At 40.4% G+C, this 18,855-nt stretch overlaps 1 protein-coding gene across 4 annotated transcripts in view; it reads left to right on the forward strand.

The window, feature by feature from the left end:
* The window catches only part of SCEL (sciellin), a 150,458-nt gene that overhangs the window by 69,607 nt on the left and 61,996 nt on the right, over nucleotides 1-18,855 (forward strand). For all 4 annotated transcript variants that reach the window (XM_073580421.1, XM_073580422.1, XM_073580423.1 and 1 more), the window contains exons 6-8: nucleotides 630-695; nucleotides 6,229-6,252; nucleotides 6,352-6,414. In XM_073580421.1, the coding sequence (XP_073436522.1) occupies nucleotides 630-695; nucleotides 6,229-6,252; nucleotides 6,352-6,414 (153 nt within the window). The remainder of the gene's footprint in view (nucleotides 1-629; nucleotides 696-6,228; nucleotides 6,253-6,351; nucleotides 6,415-18,855) is intronic.

Here is an 18,855-nt window from a genome sequence, read left to right on the forward strand (position 1 = left end):
ACCAATGTTAGAGATGAGAGAAATCTGGAGATATCCAAATTTGCCAAATTTGCTCAAATTCGACAGGGAAATTTTTGTTCACATGGAATTTATTTAATGTGACATAAATGAGTCCCGATCATGGTTATTAATTGTCCAGAAATTCAAGGAAAGTTCGTAAAAATAGAGCACTTTTTTTGCCCTGTCCGTAAAAAAGATATGAAGGTGTCCGTGATTTTTTTTGAAGCTGCAGAAAGTTCTACATATTATTTTGACTGCAATTATCATTTTACATTTCACAGTGAGTGGAGCTGATGTCCTCTTTTCAAAATTATCCCTTCTAAACTTTATGATTTGTTATGGTTTTACAATATCACCCGTCCGTATTTTTTTATAAACTGTCCAGAAAACGTAAAAACCAAGTTGGCAAACCTGGCTCTAATTAGATTTTTAGATATAGTAAGCCAAGATACAAGAAGAAAGAGAGTCAATGTTCTATAGAATTTTAAGAAAAGATCCATTGTATCTTAACCATTGCAATTTCATTATAGCAAATTCTACAGAACATAGCCATAATCTCCAGCACCGTAACACAGATTATAATCTGTGATGTTTTTTTTTACAACCTGTGGTTCCATATTTCCTCACAGAATTCCATCAAGAAACACATATGAAGGAGGAAATAAAGCAGCCACTCTGGAAAGAGTCCCCATGAGGTAGTGCCTAAAAACGAAGGCGCACACAGATGTGCCTCTGACTGCGGGTGCTGGCTAGCCTTGCATTGACAGTTTGCTGCTCAGCTTGTCAATGTTGCGTTGCATTTAGAGCATTGATCTGCATCTGCACTTCTGCCACTGAGTCAATGATCATTAGCTCCCCACTATGGAGCTCACATTACAAGTTACTTTATATAGCCAGCCAAGCTAATAATACTGACATGACAGGACGTGGAATATACAAAAGTCCAAGAAAATCTTCACAGATGTGAAATCATGCAGTGCCTGTCAATATTATGGGTGGCTATATTTAGTGTTTTGCTTTTAGCTTGGTGGCATTTTTATAAATCTGCTATGCTGTTTTTGAAGCTTCTATAAGATCTGACAGTTTGACCGATCCTATTTATTGGCAACTTTTACCTCCCAGTGATATTCCAACCCACCCGCCATAAACGCGCCCATTAGTAAACCGAATGGGTGGCTTATCACTGGTGTCATGAAAGTTGGCAAAATTTTCCGAGTTAAGTGGGATGGCATGACGCTATGGGTCTGAAATATATGGTTGCTAAAGAGGCTGATTTTACTTATGTTTCATTTATTTATTTTAAATTCTTGCTTATATAACACTATTGCATTCCGCTTCATTTTACAGTCATTGTTATCCATAAATGTCCCCACCATCTAAATTCTTTATCAGTAGATTTGGAGTGTGGGAGGAGACCAGACTTTCGAGGGAAAACCCAATAGGAGAACATACAAACTCAATTCAAATGTTTAGAGAAATACAGAGCGCAATACAAAATATGAAAAGTATTATGTAGCTGGAGACAGACTGTATACACTTCAGAATCAAGTATATGTTAATGAAAGGTTTCCTAACAACTTATGAAACAGAAACGCCTTTAATGATACTGGACAACAATTTCCATGCTAAGTACCGTATGTTGAATGGAACTAAGCGCACTTTAATAGATATGCATTTATTAACGTTACACCCTCATCTGGGTAATAGCATGTCATACCGCTTCTTGTGCATTTAGTTGATTCTGTACAATGAGAGTAAAGCACACAAATGGCCTAAGAAAATGGCTGACTGAGCTTAAATTAATAATCAGATATTAAAGAGCATTGGGCATTACAGCCCCTGGTAAATTGTCTAGTTACAAAATATAAGATGCCATAACTGGTGTTTTATCCGTGTCATCTGTAGAGACATGGTTGAGTATTTAATTAGATCACAGCCATAGCACATAGGACGCAGCCAGTTTGTTGACTCGTCTTCGTATGTGGAAATGGCAGCCAATTAATTTGCTACAAAATATCATAGCATATAGTAATATCATAGTAATTGCTCACACAGTAACCCTTTACTGTACACTCACTGGCCACTTTATTAGGTACACCTGTCCAACTGTGTGTTAAGACTTAATTTCTAATCAGCCAATCACATGGCGGCAACTCAGTGCATGTAGGCATGTAGACATGGTCAAGACAATCTCCTGCAGTTCAAACCGAGCATCAGTATGGGGAAGAAAGGTGATTTGAGTGCCTTTGAACGTGGCATGATTGTTGGTGCCAGAAGGGCTGGTCTGAGTATTTCAGAAACTGCTGATCTACTGGGATTTTCACGCACAACCATCTCTAGGGTTTACAGAGAATGGTCCGAAAAAGAAAAAAAATCCAGTGAGCGGCAGTTCTGTGGCCGGAAATGCCATGTTGATGCCAGAGGTCAGAGGAGAATGGGCAGACTGGTTCGAGCTGATAGAAAGGCAACAGTGACTCAAATTGCCACCCGTTACAACCAAGGTAGGCAGAAGAGCATCTCTGAACGCACAGTGCGTCGAACTTTGAGGCAGATGGGCTACAGCAGCAGAAGACCACACTGGGTACCACTCCTCTCAGCTAAGAACAGGAAACTGAGGCTACAATTTGCACAAGCTCATCGAAATTGGACAGTAGAAGATTGGAAAAACGTTGCCTGGTCTGATGAGTCTCGATTTCTGCTGCGACATTCGGATGGTAGGGTCAGAATTTGGCGTAAACAACATGAAAGCATGGATCCATCCTGCCTTGTATCAACGGTTCAGGCTGGTGGTGGTGGTGTCATGGTGTGGGGAATTTTTTCTGGGCACTCTTTGGGCCCCTTGGTACCAATTGAGCATCGTTGCAACGCCACAGCCTACCTGAGTATTGTTGCTGACCATGTCCATCCCTTTATGACCACAATGTACCCAACATCTGATGGCTACTTTCAGCAGGATAATGCGCCATGTCATAAAGCTCGAATCATCTCAGATTGGTTTCTTGAACATGACAATGAGTTCACTGTACTCAAATGGCCTCCTCAGTCACCAGATCTCAATCCAATAGAGCATCTTTGGGATGTGGTGGAACGGGAGATTCGCATCAGGGATGTGCAGCCGACAAATCTGCGCCAACTGTGTGATGCCATCATGTCAATATGGTCCAAAATCTCTGAGGAATGCTTCCAGCACCTTGTTGAATCTCTGCCACGAAGAATTGAGGCAGTTCTGAAGGCAAAAGGGGGCCCAACCCGTTACTAGCATGGTGTACCTAATAAAGTGGCCAGTGAGTGTACATGAAATGGGCAGTCCGGTAAATCGGTCCCATACTTGTATGACAAAGAGTATGCACTATTGTACTGTTCTTTTGACTTTAATTCCTTCTTATTTCCATGGTCTTTGCTTGCTGCCATTGAATATAAATATTATTGTTTACAATCATAGATTGAAAATCTGTCTCAATCTGATAATATCCAAATATATTAGTTTTTAACATTGTATGAGTGATGGCAATCTTCGGCCAGCTAAGCACATCAGCAATAGAAACTCTCCTGCCCTGGACCCCAGACTGAGAACTAGCACTTTATACAAACCCAGGAACAAATCATTTCGAAGGCACCATAGAGATGTTTCTATTCCTTTATTCATCTGAAAGGCATCATAAAATCAACAAACAGCATAAACAAAATGGCAGATGAAGCTCCCATTACGGACACATCACACCAAGGTCTTGATGGGTCCTGAGCTTCTTAGGGTAACAGAATTTTGTCATTCACTGTTAGTAAGCAGATATTTTGAAAATAGTGATGAACTAGCACAAAATATATAATAGCAAGCTGCAGATCCTGGCTGTAAACTTATAGCAACTGTCAGCCAAGAACCTATTTTTACTTACCGGTGAGAAGGAAATTCTCTGTTGCCAGACCCTTCTCTCCTGCAAGAACAAAAGTTCAGGTATGTTAAAGGACAACTTTCTTTCCTCTGACATGTACCATTAGGGGTTAGTTGATGAACACTACCAGGATCTGCCAAGATTAATATGAGTAAGACCATAATATAGCTGCTCAACTTTATAAATGGCTAAAAATTGGACCTTCACCTCATCAGGGTTCATAAGTTTTGATTAATTTTGATTAAGCTTCCTATTTTTACTGAACAGTTTTTATTTCCAGACTTATGGATCAATCACATTGCTCATGGTGGCTCAGTGGTTTGCACCATTGCTTTATAGTGCTGTGGCCCGGGGTTCAAATCCCACCAAGGACAACATCTGTAAGAAGTTTGAATGCTCTCCCCATGTTTGTATCTTTCCTCCCACACCCCAAAGACATGCTGATAGGGAATTTAGATTGTTATCACTTTCCCCATTGGGGCTTACAATGTCTATAAAGCGCTGGCGAATATAATGACGCTATATAAGTAAGTACAATAAATACTTGCCTGCTGCAGCTTCTGCACGCTTAGCATAAGCTTCCCTGATACCTTTACTCCAATGTATAAGTTTAAGTGTGTTTGATGTATATCTTCTTCTTTTAGAAAAACACCTGTCCATTCTCTTGACATGTCTATTTTAGTAAATGTTGTATTCCCAATGAAATAACTTCTCTACATCTTTACCTAAAAATCTGCATTATGTAATGTTATTATTATTTTGTTTAAAGCACCAATAATTCCACATTGCTGTACCTGTGATGAGTGTTTACACACAATACATATATAAAATACAAGTACAATAAATGAACTAGCAGGAACATAACTGGTACAGAGAGGAAAGGACCCTACCCTCACGAGCTCACAATCTACATGTTAACAGGGAAGAAGACAATAGGTTGGGGGTTGCAGCAATTCCGGTGGTGTCAAGGTGACAGTGTGGTCATTGCAGGTTGTAGTAAGCTGGCAATGCGGATATTGCAGGCTGTAGGCTTTCATGAAGCAGTATTTTTTAGGTCACATCTGAAGGACAAACTGATATGCTGAGGAAGTACGGTAAGCTCTAGAGGATGGGGATGCTCGGGAAAAGTCTTGGAAGATGGTTTGGGGAATAATATCTCTTTTATTCCTACTGGACATTTATAAATAAATTGTCACCATATGTTTCCATTCCTCCGGTCAAAGGAATGTTTCTCTATACAGTCTAGTACTATCAGCATTGACTGGAGAGTGTCGGTGTATAGAGACACCTCCAACCGGTAATGCCCCACTTTCTCAGAGGAGCAGCACAGCACAGAGATCTAGGAAAAGCTAATTCTTAATAATTGTATTTAAAAAAATGTAAACATTTATTATATTAGACATGACAGGAGAGGCAAGTACTATTTAAGAAGTGCACAGATGGTATTCTCTAGTTATTAAGTCTGGAGAGCTATTTTATGATGAACTCAATTACATTATATAATGTAAGACCATACTCTAGGTTATATTAATTGAGTTATTATATGGCCTGAGGTAGACCTATTATAAAATATATATTTAATTTAGTTTGCCATAATAGCTTATACAAAGTGTGACTGAGTAGCCAATATTGATAAAAAGATGGTTAAAAGAGCAAGAAATGAGGAACAGGTTTGTATCTTTGATATTGAACCGGTTTCATATAGTTATTGCCCCTAATTTCTAATAATAACATATTGTTTGTATCTCTGATTTAATACACTAAACATTTATTACCTACTGTCCTTTAACACATATTTTACACGTAAAATTGTTTAAAAAATTATAGCTAATTAATTAACCAATTATATTAACAGCATTCTGTACAGGATACTCTTTAAACGGAAGATACTTTTCAGTTAAAACAACTAGTAAATGCACAAGTAATTCATATCGTAACTAAGAACTTATTTCTAAAAGATTTTTAATTGTGGAAAATGCTAAAGATAAAACAATAAAGACGATAAAGGGACAATCCTCTTCAGAGAGTGACCTGCTAAAGATATTCTGTGAATCTGATCATTGACAAAGTTAATTGCGCCACCTATTGGGCACCAGCCATCTTTATCATGACTGAAATAGCATATATCATGACTAAAGACAACTTCCAGCACGAGATGTAATTAATGTTAGTAATGAATATGATCCTTTCTTTATAATAATTCTGTAAGTATGGCAGAAAAGGACCCGAGGAAATAACAACGTTTATACACTGTAATCTTCCGAGGTGCCTTACATAAATTACTGTTTGTGGTTCCTTTAATGCCTCTCCTGAAAGTATGCATTTTGTTTCCATTTAGTGGACCAGAAGCCACCAACAAAAGGTATGAATGTTTTTCAATTATAGGTATGGATTGTCGTGTACATTACTCATTTTTTGTTGGGTTATGAGTCTGACGCAATGAATTATTCTTTACATTCAGTAGACAATCCTGGGCTCCGAGTAACAAAACAACAACGACAACGATTACAGAGGAATCAAAAAGGTACAGAATCCATGACGGCAACAGATTATACCTTACTTTCCTCCTTACTGATATACAGTTGTTAACTGAACGTTTTATAGCCCACTTAGATGAGCCAATGTGTGGCGAATGAGTGTTCATAAGAATGTTCATTCTTGACAACTGGCTCATCTAAATAGTCTGGCAGTCACATAAGGAACGAGCAAAATGCAGACAGACAACAAAATTTGGTGAGATTCTTTTTCTCTGAGAGTTATCAACTGTGAGGGGAAGAGCTGATTCTATACATCATCGGAATGGTATATAGAGCCTTGTACTCAAATGTTACAAGATCTGGACTATTTCACCATTTTGGCAAGTTGTAAAATACATTAGGAGAACTGAGTTTTACATAGAGAAAGGTCCACTTAAAAAATCAAAATGGACCACTTCTCAATGCTTATCTGCTCCTTACTCCTCCTTCCAGTCTAATAACACTTACACCTTGAGCAATTTCATAATTTCATTAAGGAAGATGAATGGAACCTACCAGACTTCTTCTCTTCAAAATTCCATGGTATATGCAAGGGTTTCCTTATTGGGGTGTGTGTGTATATATATATAGTTATGTATATGCACTATATGGACACAAGGTTAAGGGGATCTACAGGAGTTTTTATGAAATCCCATTCTACATCCATAGGCATAGGCATTCATAGGCATTGATATGGAGCTTTGTAGCTATACCATCTTCCTCTTCTGGAAAGGATTTCTATACAATTTTGGCATGTGTCTGTAGGAATTTGTGCTCATTCATCCAGAGGAACATTTCTGAGGTTATTAGACTAGAGGACCTGACTGTCAATCTCTTTTATAGTTCATCTAAAGGTATTGATTGGGGTTGAGGTCACGTTATATGGTGAGGCCAGTCGTTTTGCTCCACACCAAACTTACCCAATCATGCCTTTGTCGACCTTAATTTTTTTAAAGGGGCACTGTCGTTCTGGAACTGAAAAAGGCCTCCCAAAATTCTTCCCATAAAGGTGGAAGCACACAATTAACCAAATCGTTTTAGTATGACGAAGCATTAAGACTTACATTCACTGGAGCTAAGGGAGTTCGGCCAGCCCCTACAAAACAACCCTATAGCATTTCTTTGCATTTAACACAGTGCAATCAGGCAGGTAATGTTCTCTTGGCATTCTCCAAACCCAGACTTGTCGTTAAAACTGCCAGATAGAGAGGGATGATTTGTCACTGCATTGAACATATTTCCATTGCTCCAGGTGCACTTTTTTTTTCAATACCAGAGGAGGTTTGGAGCTCTGCAGTTATTGAGTTATCAGGACTTTGGTGACTTTTATGCATTATATACCTCAGTCCTTGGTGTCCCTTTTCTGTAGCTTTACATGGTCTGACACTTCATGGAGTTGCTGTGGTTTTTAACCTCTTTTCACAACATGGCTATTTTCCATATTTGTGATTTTTGCATTTTCTTTTAATTCGAAGAGACATAACTTTTTTTATTTTTCCGTCGACATAGCAAAATGAGGGCTTCTTTTTTGTGGAAACAATTGTAGTTTTGAATTAAACCATTAAATTGATCATGTGATATACTGGAAAGTGGTAACAATTTTCTAGTGTGGCAAAATTGCAAGAAAAGACAGCGGCATTAAACAGAGTGACACTCATAAGTGGAGCTGAATATCACAGCCATCATCTGCTGTGAGACACCATATGGCGTAACTGTATGAAATATGTCAGGAAGGGGTTAAACACTTCTAATTTTCAATACTATCACTTCCAGTTGATATTAGAATGTTTAGGATGGTAGATATTTTACAAGTCAACTTGTAATAAGGGTGGCATAAAATTATAATATTGCATTTGAATTCAAACTATTTTAGAACAAAACATTCATTCACAAATGTTTGCAAAGGCAGACTGCATGGGAAGGGGCTAATCAATACTTAGATTAACCCCTTAACGACCGCTAATATGCCTTTTCATGGCGGCAGTTAAGGGTACTTAAACCACAGCGCCGCTTTTTAACAGCGCTGAGGTTTAAGGTTATAGCGCTCCCCAGTGTCGGAATTTATCTGGGGTCTCAGCTGCTGGGGGCAGCCAAGACCTCAGAGAACATGATTCAAGTTGGTTTTTACTAACCCCGGTGTTGTGATCGCCGTTATTAAGTCTGATTTGCCATTTAATTTCTCTCTCCTCTGATGTGATTATGCATCAAAGGAGAGAGAAATAGGGCCCCCCGATCACCCCTGTTACCTCCGGAGTCCCTCCATGCCCCCGTGATGTCCCCCGGTGTCTTCTTCCAGGAGAAAATGGTGGGCGCATGCGCAGTGCGCCCGCCAAGATCTGCCGGCCGGCACCTGGCAACAATAAGAAATTTTTCCTATTGGTTCATTTTGATCACTGTGATAGACCCTATCACAGTGATCAAAATACGGAAAATACTAAATAAAACCCCTTTTTATCACCCCTAAGTTAGGAAAAAATAATGAAATAAAAAAATATATATTTATTTCCATTTTTCCATTAGGGTTAGAGTTGGGTTAAAGTGAGTTGGGCTTAAGTTAGGGTTAGGGTTGGGCTAAAGTTAGGGTTAGGGTTGCGCTAAAGTTAGGGTTAGTTTTAGGCTAAAGTGAGATGGACTAAAGTTAAGGTTAGGGTTAGGGCTAGGGTTATGGTTGGGATTAGGGTTAGGGGTGGGATTAAGGTTAGGGGGTGTTGGTGTTAGGTTTGTGGTTAGGGTTATGGTTAGGGTTGGGATTAGGGTTAGGGGCATGTTGGGGTCAGGTTTGAGGTTAGGGTTATGGTTAGGGTTGGGATTAGGATTAGAGGTGTGTTTGGGTTGGGGTTAGAGTTAGAATTGGGGGGTTTCCACTATTTAGGCACATTAGGGACTCTCCAATCTCAATTCCAGCCAATTCTGCATTGAAAAACTCAAACAGTGCTCCTTCCCTTCCGAGCTCTGCCATGCACCCAAACAGTTTACCCCCACATATCCAAGTCATTGTGCTATCAAATCCAGATTTTGCTAATATAGATAGCTGGACCTGAATAGACACTTTAAAAGAGCATAAAAACTATCTAATAATGACAACAAGGGAAACCTAACAAGCATCATTTGCCAAAATTAAAGAAAAATTAGCCTCGATGTCCATTGCATCCAACAAGAGCCTCTAGGTGAAATTTAAGAAAATGCCTAAAATGTTTTTCAAAAGTGAAAGTTGTGCTGAGATTGATTGCTACAGGGGAGCATTTTCTTAGAAAGTTTTCATAAATCTGCCTTTTTCCAGTGCAGTTCATCAAAGTGAACACTGAACTCTGATTGGTTGCTATGAGCTGATTTTTCTTTGTGACTTTTCTTTTTTTTTCTTTTAACTTTTGCCACAGAAATTGTTTCTTTGGTATTTTACTTTCAGTAATAATTCCCATTCTCCTTATTACAGCGGCTCCTCTTTGCAAAAATGAAATCAGAGATACGATTGAGTTCTTATTTCTGCTGATTCACAGTCTCTTTTATCTGTTTGCCTTGATTGTATATTTTTTATCTTTATGGTTTACTTTATGTTTTACTTTTATCATCTCGTAACCCATATATAATCAGACTACAAAGCTCTGAGAATATATTACTAGAATTTTTTCTGATAATAATAACACCTCCACCTGCATACTAATAATGCCAAAAGAAAAGGAGCGGAAAACACCCAATGGTAATCCACCCTATTTAGGAAACTGCACCAACTCCAAATTATATGGAAAACCAGGAGGAAAAAAGGAGTCACAGGTGATATATACGAGAAATCAGTACAAACTTCATTCAGTAGAAAAGTTAACATAAAAATCATACAACAATCACTGTAGTCAAAATAGTCCAAACAATACAGACAAATGGGAAACACCTCCACATGGTATAAGTGTCAGGTATAAAGATCGATTAATAGTCCCATTACCAGTAAAGCCCTGGAAAAGCACATGGTATAATCAAGCATAAAAACACGGGAAATCCCCACTACAGGTAAAAGTCGGGCTTACCGGAGTTAAGGTAGCAACAAGGAGGTAATTCCAGGCCACAAGTCCACCCCAACGCGCGTTTCGCTGGCCCACAATGCCGCTTTATCAAGGGGATGTCATGGTGTGGAAACAGGACCTTGAAATAGCCCCCTTGATATGTCACATGGTCAGAAGTGACCAATAGAAGCCGGCATCATCGGCGAATGCTCAGTGGAAGTCCCAGATCCTGCGGCGGAATAGGCGTCATGCATCACAACGTGCACACGGGAGAAGGAGGGGGGTTAACGGCGTGTATCGGAGGCATGTTGACGCCCAACCGCAGGAGGAACAAGAGACATAACACCGCACGTGCACACAGCCTGGCCAAAATACTTAATGGAGATTACAGTCATGGCACGCTATTAGAGTGCATTACAAAAGCGGACCCATGACAAAAATTCACAAAAGAGACACATGACATGTGCTAAGTAGCATAAGACAAACAGAGTAACAGTCTAATAAATTGTACAAAACAATCTTGAAATTACAATAATCATGTGGACTTTAATTTGTAAAGTGCAATGATTTCTGATAACTTCCCAGTGAACCTCTAATCCCATCTGAAATTAATACTATTGCTAAAACACTACTTTTTCCTCTATAGTAAAGCAAATAAAATGACTAAGACTATACAAAAGTAAGTACAGATGGCAGACATATACCTTATACAGTGGGGAAAAAAAGGGTGACAGGACAATTGTGTACAAGATAATTGTGTACGGACTATTGTGTACAGACAATTGTGTACAGGCCAATTGTGTACAATGACAATTGTGTACAAGGCAATTGTGTACAAGGCGATTGCCCTGTACACAATTGTCCTTGTACACAATTGTCCTTGGACACAATTGGCCTGTACACAATTTTCTGTACACAATTGTCCGTACACAATTATCTTGTACACAATTGTCATGGAACCGAAAAAAAGTATTTAGTCAGCCACCAATTGTGCAAGTTCTCCCACTTAAAAAGATGAGAGAGGCCTGTAATTGACATCATAGGTAGACCACAACTATGAGGCCGGAGTCACACTAGCGACAAAAACGGACGAGTGCAATGCGATAAAAAATTGCATTGCAATCGTCTCAATTTTAATCTATGGGGCAGATCCCATCATCCGATTTTTTTCTCGGCCGTTTTCCTGGAGCCGATACAATTGCAGCATACTGCGATAGTCACCGATTATCGGATCACAATGCAAGTCTATGGGTGCGATAAAAAATCGGATTACAAACGGACCACAAGTGTGACTTGCGAGAAAATCGCACCTGATGTCCTTTAACAAAAGCCGGCAATTCATTTTGCGAGACAGTAAAATCACACTGACATGTTTAATAAAGAAACGAAAGAATAGATATAGACACATAGAATACAATATATATATATATATATATATCATTGAGACACACACATATATATATATATATATATATACACATATATATATATATTTCATAGCGTTCTACATAGCAGAATAGCCACTAAATCAATTGCTGGCTTCTGTAAAATCATTCTAAAACCCGAGGTGAAATGACACATGGTTTACATACAGTAAACCATTTCATTTCACTGAAATTAGATAAGGGTATGTGTGTAAAATTTCGGACATCTAGGTGTGAAATAAAGGGGTTAATTCGCTGAAAAAAATTGTGTGGGCTCCCGCAGTAAATGCGCAACCAGAGAGGGAAAGCCAGTGAGTGAGGGCATATTTTAATAGCCATGAGAGGGACCATTGTTTTTGCCCCCCATCTACAAAAATCTGCCTTCAGTAGTGTCCCTGGAGGCGTATTGTGTTACTGATGGTAGCCTTTGTTACGGTGGTCCCAGCTCTATGCTGGTCATTCACTAGGTCCCCCATGTGGTTCTGGGATTTTTGCTCACCGTTCTTGTGATCATTTTGACCCCACGGAGTGAGATCTTGCGTGGAGTCCCAGATCGAGGGAGATTATCAGTGGTCTTGTATGTCTTCCATTTTCTTATTATTGCTCCCACAGCTGATTTCACCACACAAAGCTGCTTGCCTATTGCAGATTCAGTCTTCCCAGCCTGGTGCAGGACTACAATTTTGTTTCTGGTGTCCTTCGACAGCTCTTTGGTCTTCACCATAGTGAAGTTTGGAGTGTGACTGTTTGAGGTTATGGACAGGTGTCTTTTTATACTGATAACAAGTTGAAACAGGTGCCATTATTACAGGCAATGAGTGAAAGACAGAGGAGCCTCTTACAGAAGAAGTTACAGGTTTGTGAGATCCAGAAATCTTGCATGTTTTTAGGTGCCCAAAAACTTATTTTCCACCATAATTTGCAAAGTAAATCTTGCCAAATCAGACAAGGTTATTTTCTGGATGTTTTCTCATTTTGACTCTAATAGCTGTGGTCTATCTATGATGTCAATTACAGGCCTCTCTCATCTTTTTAAGAGGGAGAACTTGCACAATTGGTGGCTGACTAAATACTTTTTTTCCCCACACTATTCATTACTGCACTTAATGAATACAATAATTCCATCCAGCCACGACAACGTGAACCTCATATGGATGGTCCCTAACTCTAATGAGTCACCTCTCCATGTACATACGTGAAATAGGGAAGACATAGGCTTAGCTCACAATGAAACTTTTTTGGAAAAGATGGCTAGACAAGGGTGCATAGCTTGGGAGGCCATCCCCTTCCCAATGCAAACTACAAAAAATTGACCAAAAAGAGCCCACTCACCTTTAGCATTAAATAATTGCACAGGTGCACAAATACGCGGTGGGCAATATACCACAATGTATATATAACCTATGCGTCAGCATACTAAGACTAATGAATACATGAACTCCACTATTGTTGTACATGTTAAAAGTATATAGTACTTTGTCTCATTTTTTGATGAAAAGTGTAAAAGCAATCCAACCATGACAAAGTGACCTACTGAGCAATAGTGGAGTTCATGTATTTATTAAAGAGGTTGTCCACTACTTTTACATTGATGACTTTATTCTTAGGACAGGTTATCAATGTCTGATCGTTTGGGGTCTGACACCCGGCACCCTCGCCAAGCAAATGCTATCAGTGTTGGCGGCCGCCGGCTGGAAGTACTCACTTGCGTAGCTGCTCCATCTTCTGGTAGTGGCCAAGGCTTGGTACTGCACATCCACCTCCTATTCAAATCAATAGGATGTGTAGTACCCCACCGCGGCCACTATCAGAAGATAGCCAGCTTCACAAATGAATGCTTCCGGGCGGCAGCCATCGCCACCGACCTCAACCGATCAGACATTGATGACCAATCCAGAGGATAGGTCATCCATACTAAAGTAGTGGACAACATCTTTAATCACTGAGTGCTAATGCACGGTGCATTTTGTATATTGGTCACAGCGTATTTGTGCACTAGCATATTGATTTAATACTAAAGGTACACGGGACTATTTTTTTCAGATGGCAAATATAGCATGAACTAGTAAGTAGCTGGATCCATTACTACAGAGTTGAGAAAAATGAGATTGCTATTTGTGAGCCATGACAAGGTGAAAGTATTTTATAACAAACAGAAAACTACAGGTTGTAAAGGGAAAATGATGCTTTACACTGGCAGCCAGTTTGTAGCTGGTCCCCTTTTCTATTATAATAGAATCATAGAATCGTAGAGCTGGAAGGGACCTCCTGGGCCATCTGGTCCAACCCCCTGCTCAAAGCAGGATTCGCTAAATCATCCCAGTCAGATGTCTGTCCAGCCTCTGTTTCAAGACTTCCATTGAAGGAGAACTCACCACTTCTCGTGGCAGCCTGTACCACTCATTGATCACTCTAACTGTCAAAAAGTTTTTTCTAATATGTAATCTGTGTCTCCTCCCATTCAGTTTCATCCCATTGTTTCCAGTCTTTCCTTGTGCAAACGAGAATAAAGATGATCCTTCTACAATGTGACAGCCCTTTAGATATTTGTAGACAGCTATTAAGTCTCCTCTCAGTCTTCTCTTTTGCAAACTAAACATTTCCAAATCCTGCAACCTTTCCTCATAAGACAGGGTTTGCAGACCGGTCACCATTCTGGTCGCTCTTTTCTGAACTTGCTCCAGTTTGTTGATGGCTTTTTTAAAATGTGGTGCCCAAAACTGGACACAATATTCCAGATGAGGTCTGACCAAAGAGGAGTAGAGGGAAATAATGACTTCACGTGATCTAGACTGTATGCTTCTGTTAATACATCCTAGCTGATAACAAAGCTTATTACTAAGGCCTCTTTCACACTTCAGTTTTTTGCATCAGTCAAAATCCGCCAAAAGGACGGATGGCGGATCCGTTGTAGTACTGATGACAACGGATGCCACCCGTCCATTTTTTTGACGGATCCGACAAATGAAGAATTTTAAAGGAATTGCAGCCTGGAAAAGAGGAGGGAGGGAGAGAGAGAGAGAGAGAGAGAATTTTTTTTTTGTCCGGCACCCAGAAAGAATTTCGGGTTAAATGAGTGTCTGGAGGATCCGCCAGAGAAAAGAACGTTGCAAGCTCCGTTTTGAAATCTTTGAGGATGGTGACGGACAGGAACTTTTGGCAGATCCGCAAAAAAAACGGATGCAACGGACGGCAATCCGTCACAATCCGCCAATAATGGAAGTCAATGGGGAAAAAATACGGATCCTCAAAAGAAAATTGAGGATCCGTTTTTTTCAAAACCTGGCGGATTGTGACTGATTGTAAAAAACTGAAGTGTGAAAGCTTTGTTATCAGTTTGTCACACAACTATGACTGATGTATAATAATGGTCAACGATTCTATTCAAGACCAAGGATTCAGTAACTTTTTGGAGTCAGCTCGTTTAGCAGTTAATGTCCACACTGAAAATCATTTTCTTGATTTCAACCAACTGGTCCATAATTCCTTACTGATTAAGCTCATAATTTTACTCTATTTTGCTGATAGAGCTCTAAATTCCCTTAATGAGTAAAAACAATACTTGACTGCCAACAGCCACCACTAGGGGGAGCTGACTGCTTACTTTTTTTATTTTAGAATTTAAATGTACACCCTCTTATACTCTTTATTGGTGGCTGCAGGCAGACATTATGGCAATAATATATGCTGGGATTTGGAGCTCTGTGTATTAGAAAAGCAAAGCTCTGGTCATTGCAACGAAAAATTGGGAATTTAATTAAAGAGGTTGTCAACTACTTTAGCATAGATGATTTATCCTTAGGAAAGTTCATCAATGTCTGATCAGTCAAGGTCAGCACCAGGCACCCCCACCGATCAGCTGTTCTTGGCACCGGCATCAGCAGCCGCTGGCCGCAAATACTCACTTGCAGACCTGCTCTGTCTTCTGGTAGTGGCTGCTGCAAGGAACTACACATCTGCCTCCATTGATTTGAATAGGAGGAGGATGTGTAGTACCCTGCCTCGGCTACTATCAGAAGACAGCTCCGCAAGTGAGTATTTCTGGCCCATGGCTGCCGCCCCCACACTGAGAACAGCTGATCGGCGGGGGTGTCGAGTGTTGGACACTGACTGATCAAACATTGATGGCCTATCCTATCAATGATAAAGTACACACAATTTTTTAGCCTTAAAAATATATTGCTAAAAGATGAAAAGCCAGTAAACTTTTTTAGTGTCGGGGCGGTGGGAGTGTGGAGAAGCTAGAGTTTCTAAGCATTGGTGCAGGTAATGTCCCTGGAACCAATATATATTCTCTTATGAAACCCCATTAAAATTGCTTTATCTATAATAAAATATGGTACAATATTTCTAAATTATTTTTAATATAGATTTTTGCACAGTTGTCTCTTTTTTATAGCTTGACTGATGCACTTAGGCTCCAACATACTCTTTTGGTGTAACTATGTTATAACCAAGTTTAATACATTACCCAATAGGTTGCACAAGTTTAATAAATTATAATTGGCTGATTGTGTTATAATAAATCTGTATCTGTGGGAATACTCTGTGGATTTTCTTTATATTGAACAATTGTATGAATCACTGTTTATGCTGGACAAGCACTGCTTACTTTGGCTTCCTTCTGAACATTGTACTCCTTAGTTACTGAAGAATCGTGAATGAATTCTGTGTTCTTCCCAGTCTGCGCTGCTACTGAGTTTAGTAAAATAAATGTACAAGGCGACACTGCCAGTGACAATACTATTTGCAACCCAGTGTAAAAAGTAATGGAAACCAAGTGGGAACCTCTTACTGTGTGTGTATATATATATATATATATATATATACTAGCTGAAGAGCCCGGCATAGTAACTAACTGTGGTTAGTTATAGTAAATTATAATTATCCTCCATCCTATAGTCCCGTGCCCATATACCCATCATTCATATCCACCATCCCATAGGCCCGTGCCCATATACCCATCATACATATCCTCCATCCCATAGTCAAGTTCTCATATACCCATCACACATCCTCCATCCCATAGTCCCATGCCCATATACCCATCACACATCCTCCATCCCATAGTCCCATGCCCATATACCCATCATACATATTCGCCATCCCATAGTCGAGTGCCCATATACCCATCACACATCCTTCATCTCATAGTCCCATGCCCATATACCCATCATACATATCCTCCATACCATAGTCCCGTGCCCATATACCCATCATACATATCCGCCATCCCATAGTCCAGTGACCATATACCCATCACACATCCTCCGTCCCATAGTCCTGTGCCCATATACCCGTCATACATATCCTCCATCCCATAGTCCAGTGCCCATATACCCATCACACATCCTCCATCCCATAGTCCCATGCCCATATACCCGTCATACATATCCTCCATCCCATAGTCCAGTGCCCATATACCCATCACACATCCTCCATCCCATAGTCAACCATTATGACATCACTCGCTGAAGAGCCCGGCGCTGCCCGGGCATAGTAACAACTGTGGTTAGTTATAACAAATTATAATTATCCTCCATCCCATAGTCCCGTGCCCATATACCCATCATACATATCCACCATCCCATAGGCCTGTGCCCATATACCCATCATACATATCCTCCATCCCATAGTCGAGTGCCCATATACCCATCACACATCATCCATCCCATAGTCCCATGCCCATATACCCATCACACATCCTCCATCCCATAGTCCCATGCCCATATACCCATCATACATATTCGCCATCCCATAGTCGAGTGCCCATATACCCATCACACATCCTTCATCTCATAGTCCCATGCCCATATACCTATCATACATATCCGCCATCCCATAGTCCCATGCCCATATACCCATCATACATATCCTCCATCCCATAGTCCAGTGCCTATATGCCCTACACACCCTCCATCCCATAGTCCCGTGCCCATATACCCGTCATACATATCCTCCATCCCATAGTCCAGTGCCCATATACCCATCACACATCCTCCATCCCATAGTCCCGTGCCCATATACCCGTCATTCATATCCCCCATCCCATAGTCCAGTGCCCATATACCCATCACACATCCTCCATCCCATAGTCAACCATTATGACATCATAATGAGCGGCGGGGCTTGATGACATCAGCGTCGCCATGGCAACCATTGTGACATCATAATGAGACGTGCGACTGTGCCAAATTTTGTGGCTGTAGCATACATACACACATACATACATACATACACACTTTGAGCTTTATATATTAGATAATGAGCAGCGGGGCTTGCAACCTATGATGACATCAGCGTCGCCATGACAACCATTATGACATTATAATGAGGGGCGGGGCTTGATACATGCACACTTTTTCCCCATTATGTTGATGGGGCAAAATTGTTTGGTGAATTGGAACACGCAGGATTAAAATTTCACCTCACAACATTGCCTAGGAGGCTCTCGGGGTCCAGACATGTGACTGTGCCAAATTTTGTGGCTGTAGCTGCGACGGTGCGGATTCCAATCCCGGACATACACACATACATACATACACACACTTGAGCTTTATATATTACATAGTATATTGTAAAGTTCCACCATGTGAGTGGACGGGGATTACTCACTTTGCAGGTCTTTGAGGTAAACACTGGCAGGCTCAGGGTTTAAAATGAAGCCATTCAGCTTATTACTAAGACAGTTCCAGCAGCCATTTGCACTGTCTGTTAAACATTCAGCTTTAGCACATGAACACAGATACAGTCTCTCACTGAAAATACTTCTCACTGACCACCTGTCCATTACCTGCTGGTGTCGGCCACACAGGTTCCCGGGTACCTCTTATCCACAGAGGCACCCTATAGCCACTTCTCAAGCAGTCTTTCACTGACCCCGTTCAGTGTAACACACGGTTGTCAAGACCGTTACCTTTTGGGTCGCCCAGACAGGTTCGCGGATCCCTCTTGTCCTCAGAGGCATCCGATAGGTATCAGTTCACGCACAGTCTCTTTCTGACCCCGGTCAGTATCACACGGTTTTCAA

Source organism: Dendrobates tinctorius, unplaced genomic scaffold (genome assembly GCF_039654945.1).
Source record: "Dendrobates tinctorius isolate UK_male_01 unplaced genomic scaffold, ASM3965494v1 ptg000064l, whole genome shotgun sequence".
Taxonomy (NCBI): domain Eukaryota; kingdom Metazoa; phylum Chordata; class Amphibia; order Anura; family Dendrobatidae; genus Dendrobates; species Dendrobates tinctorius.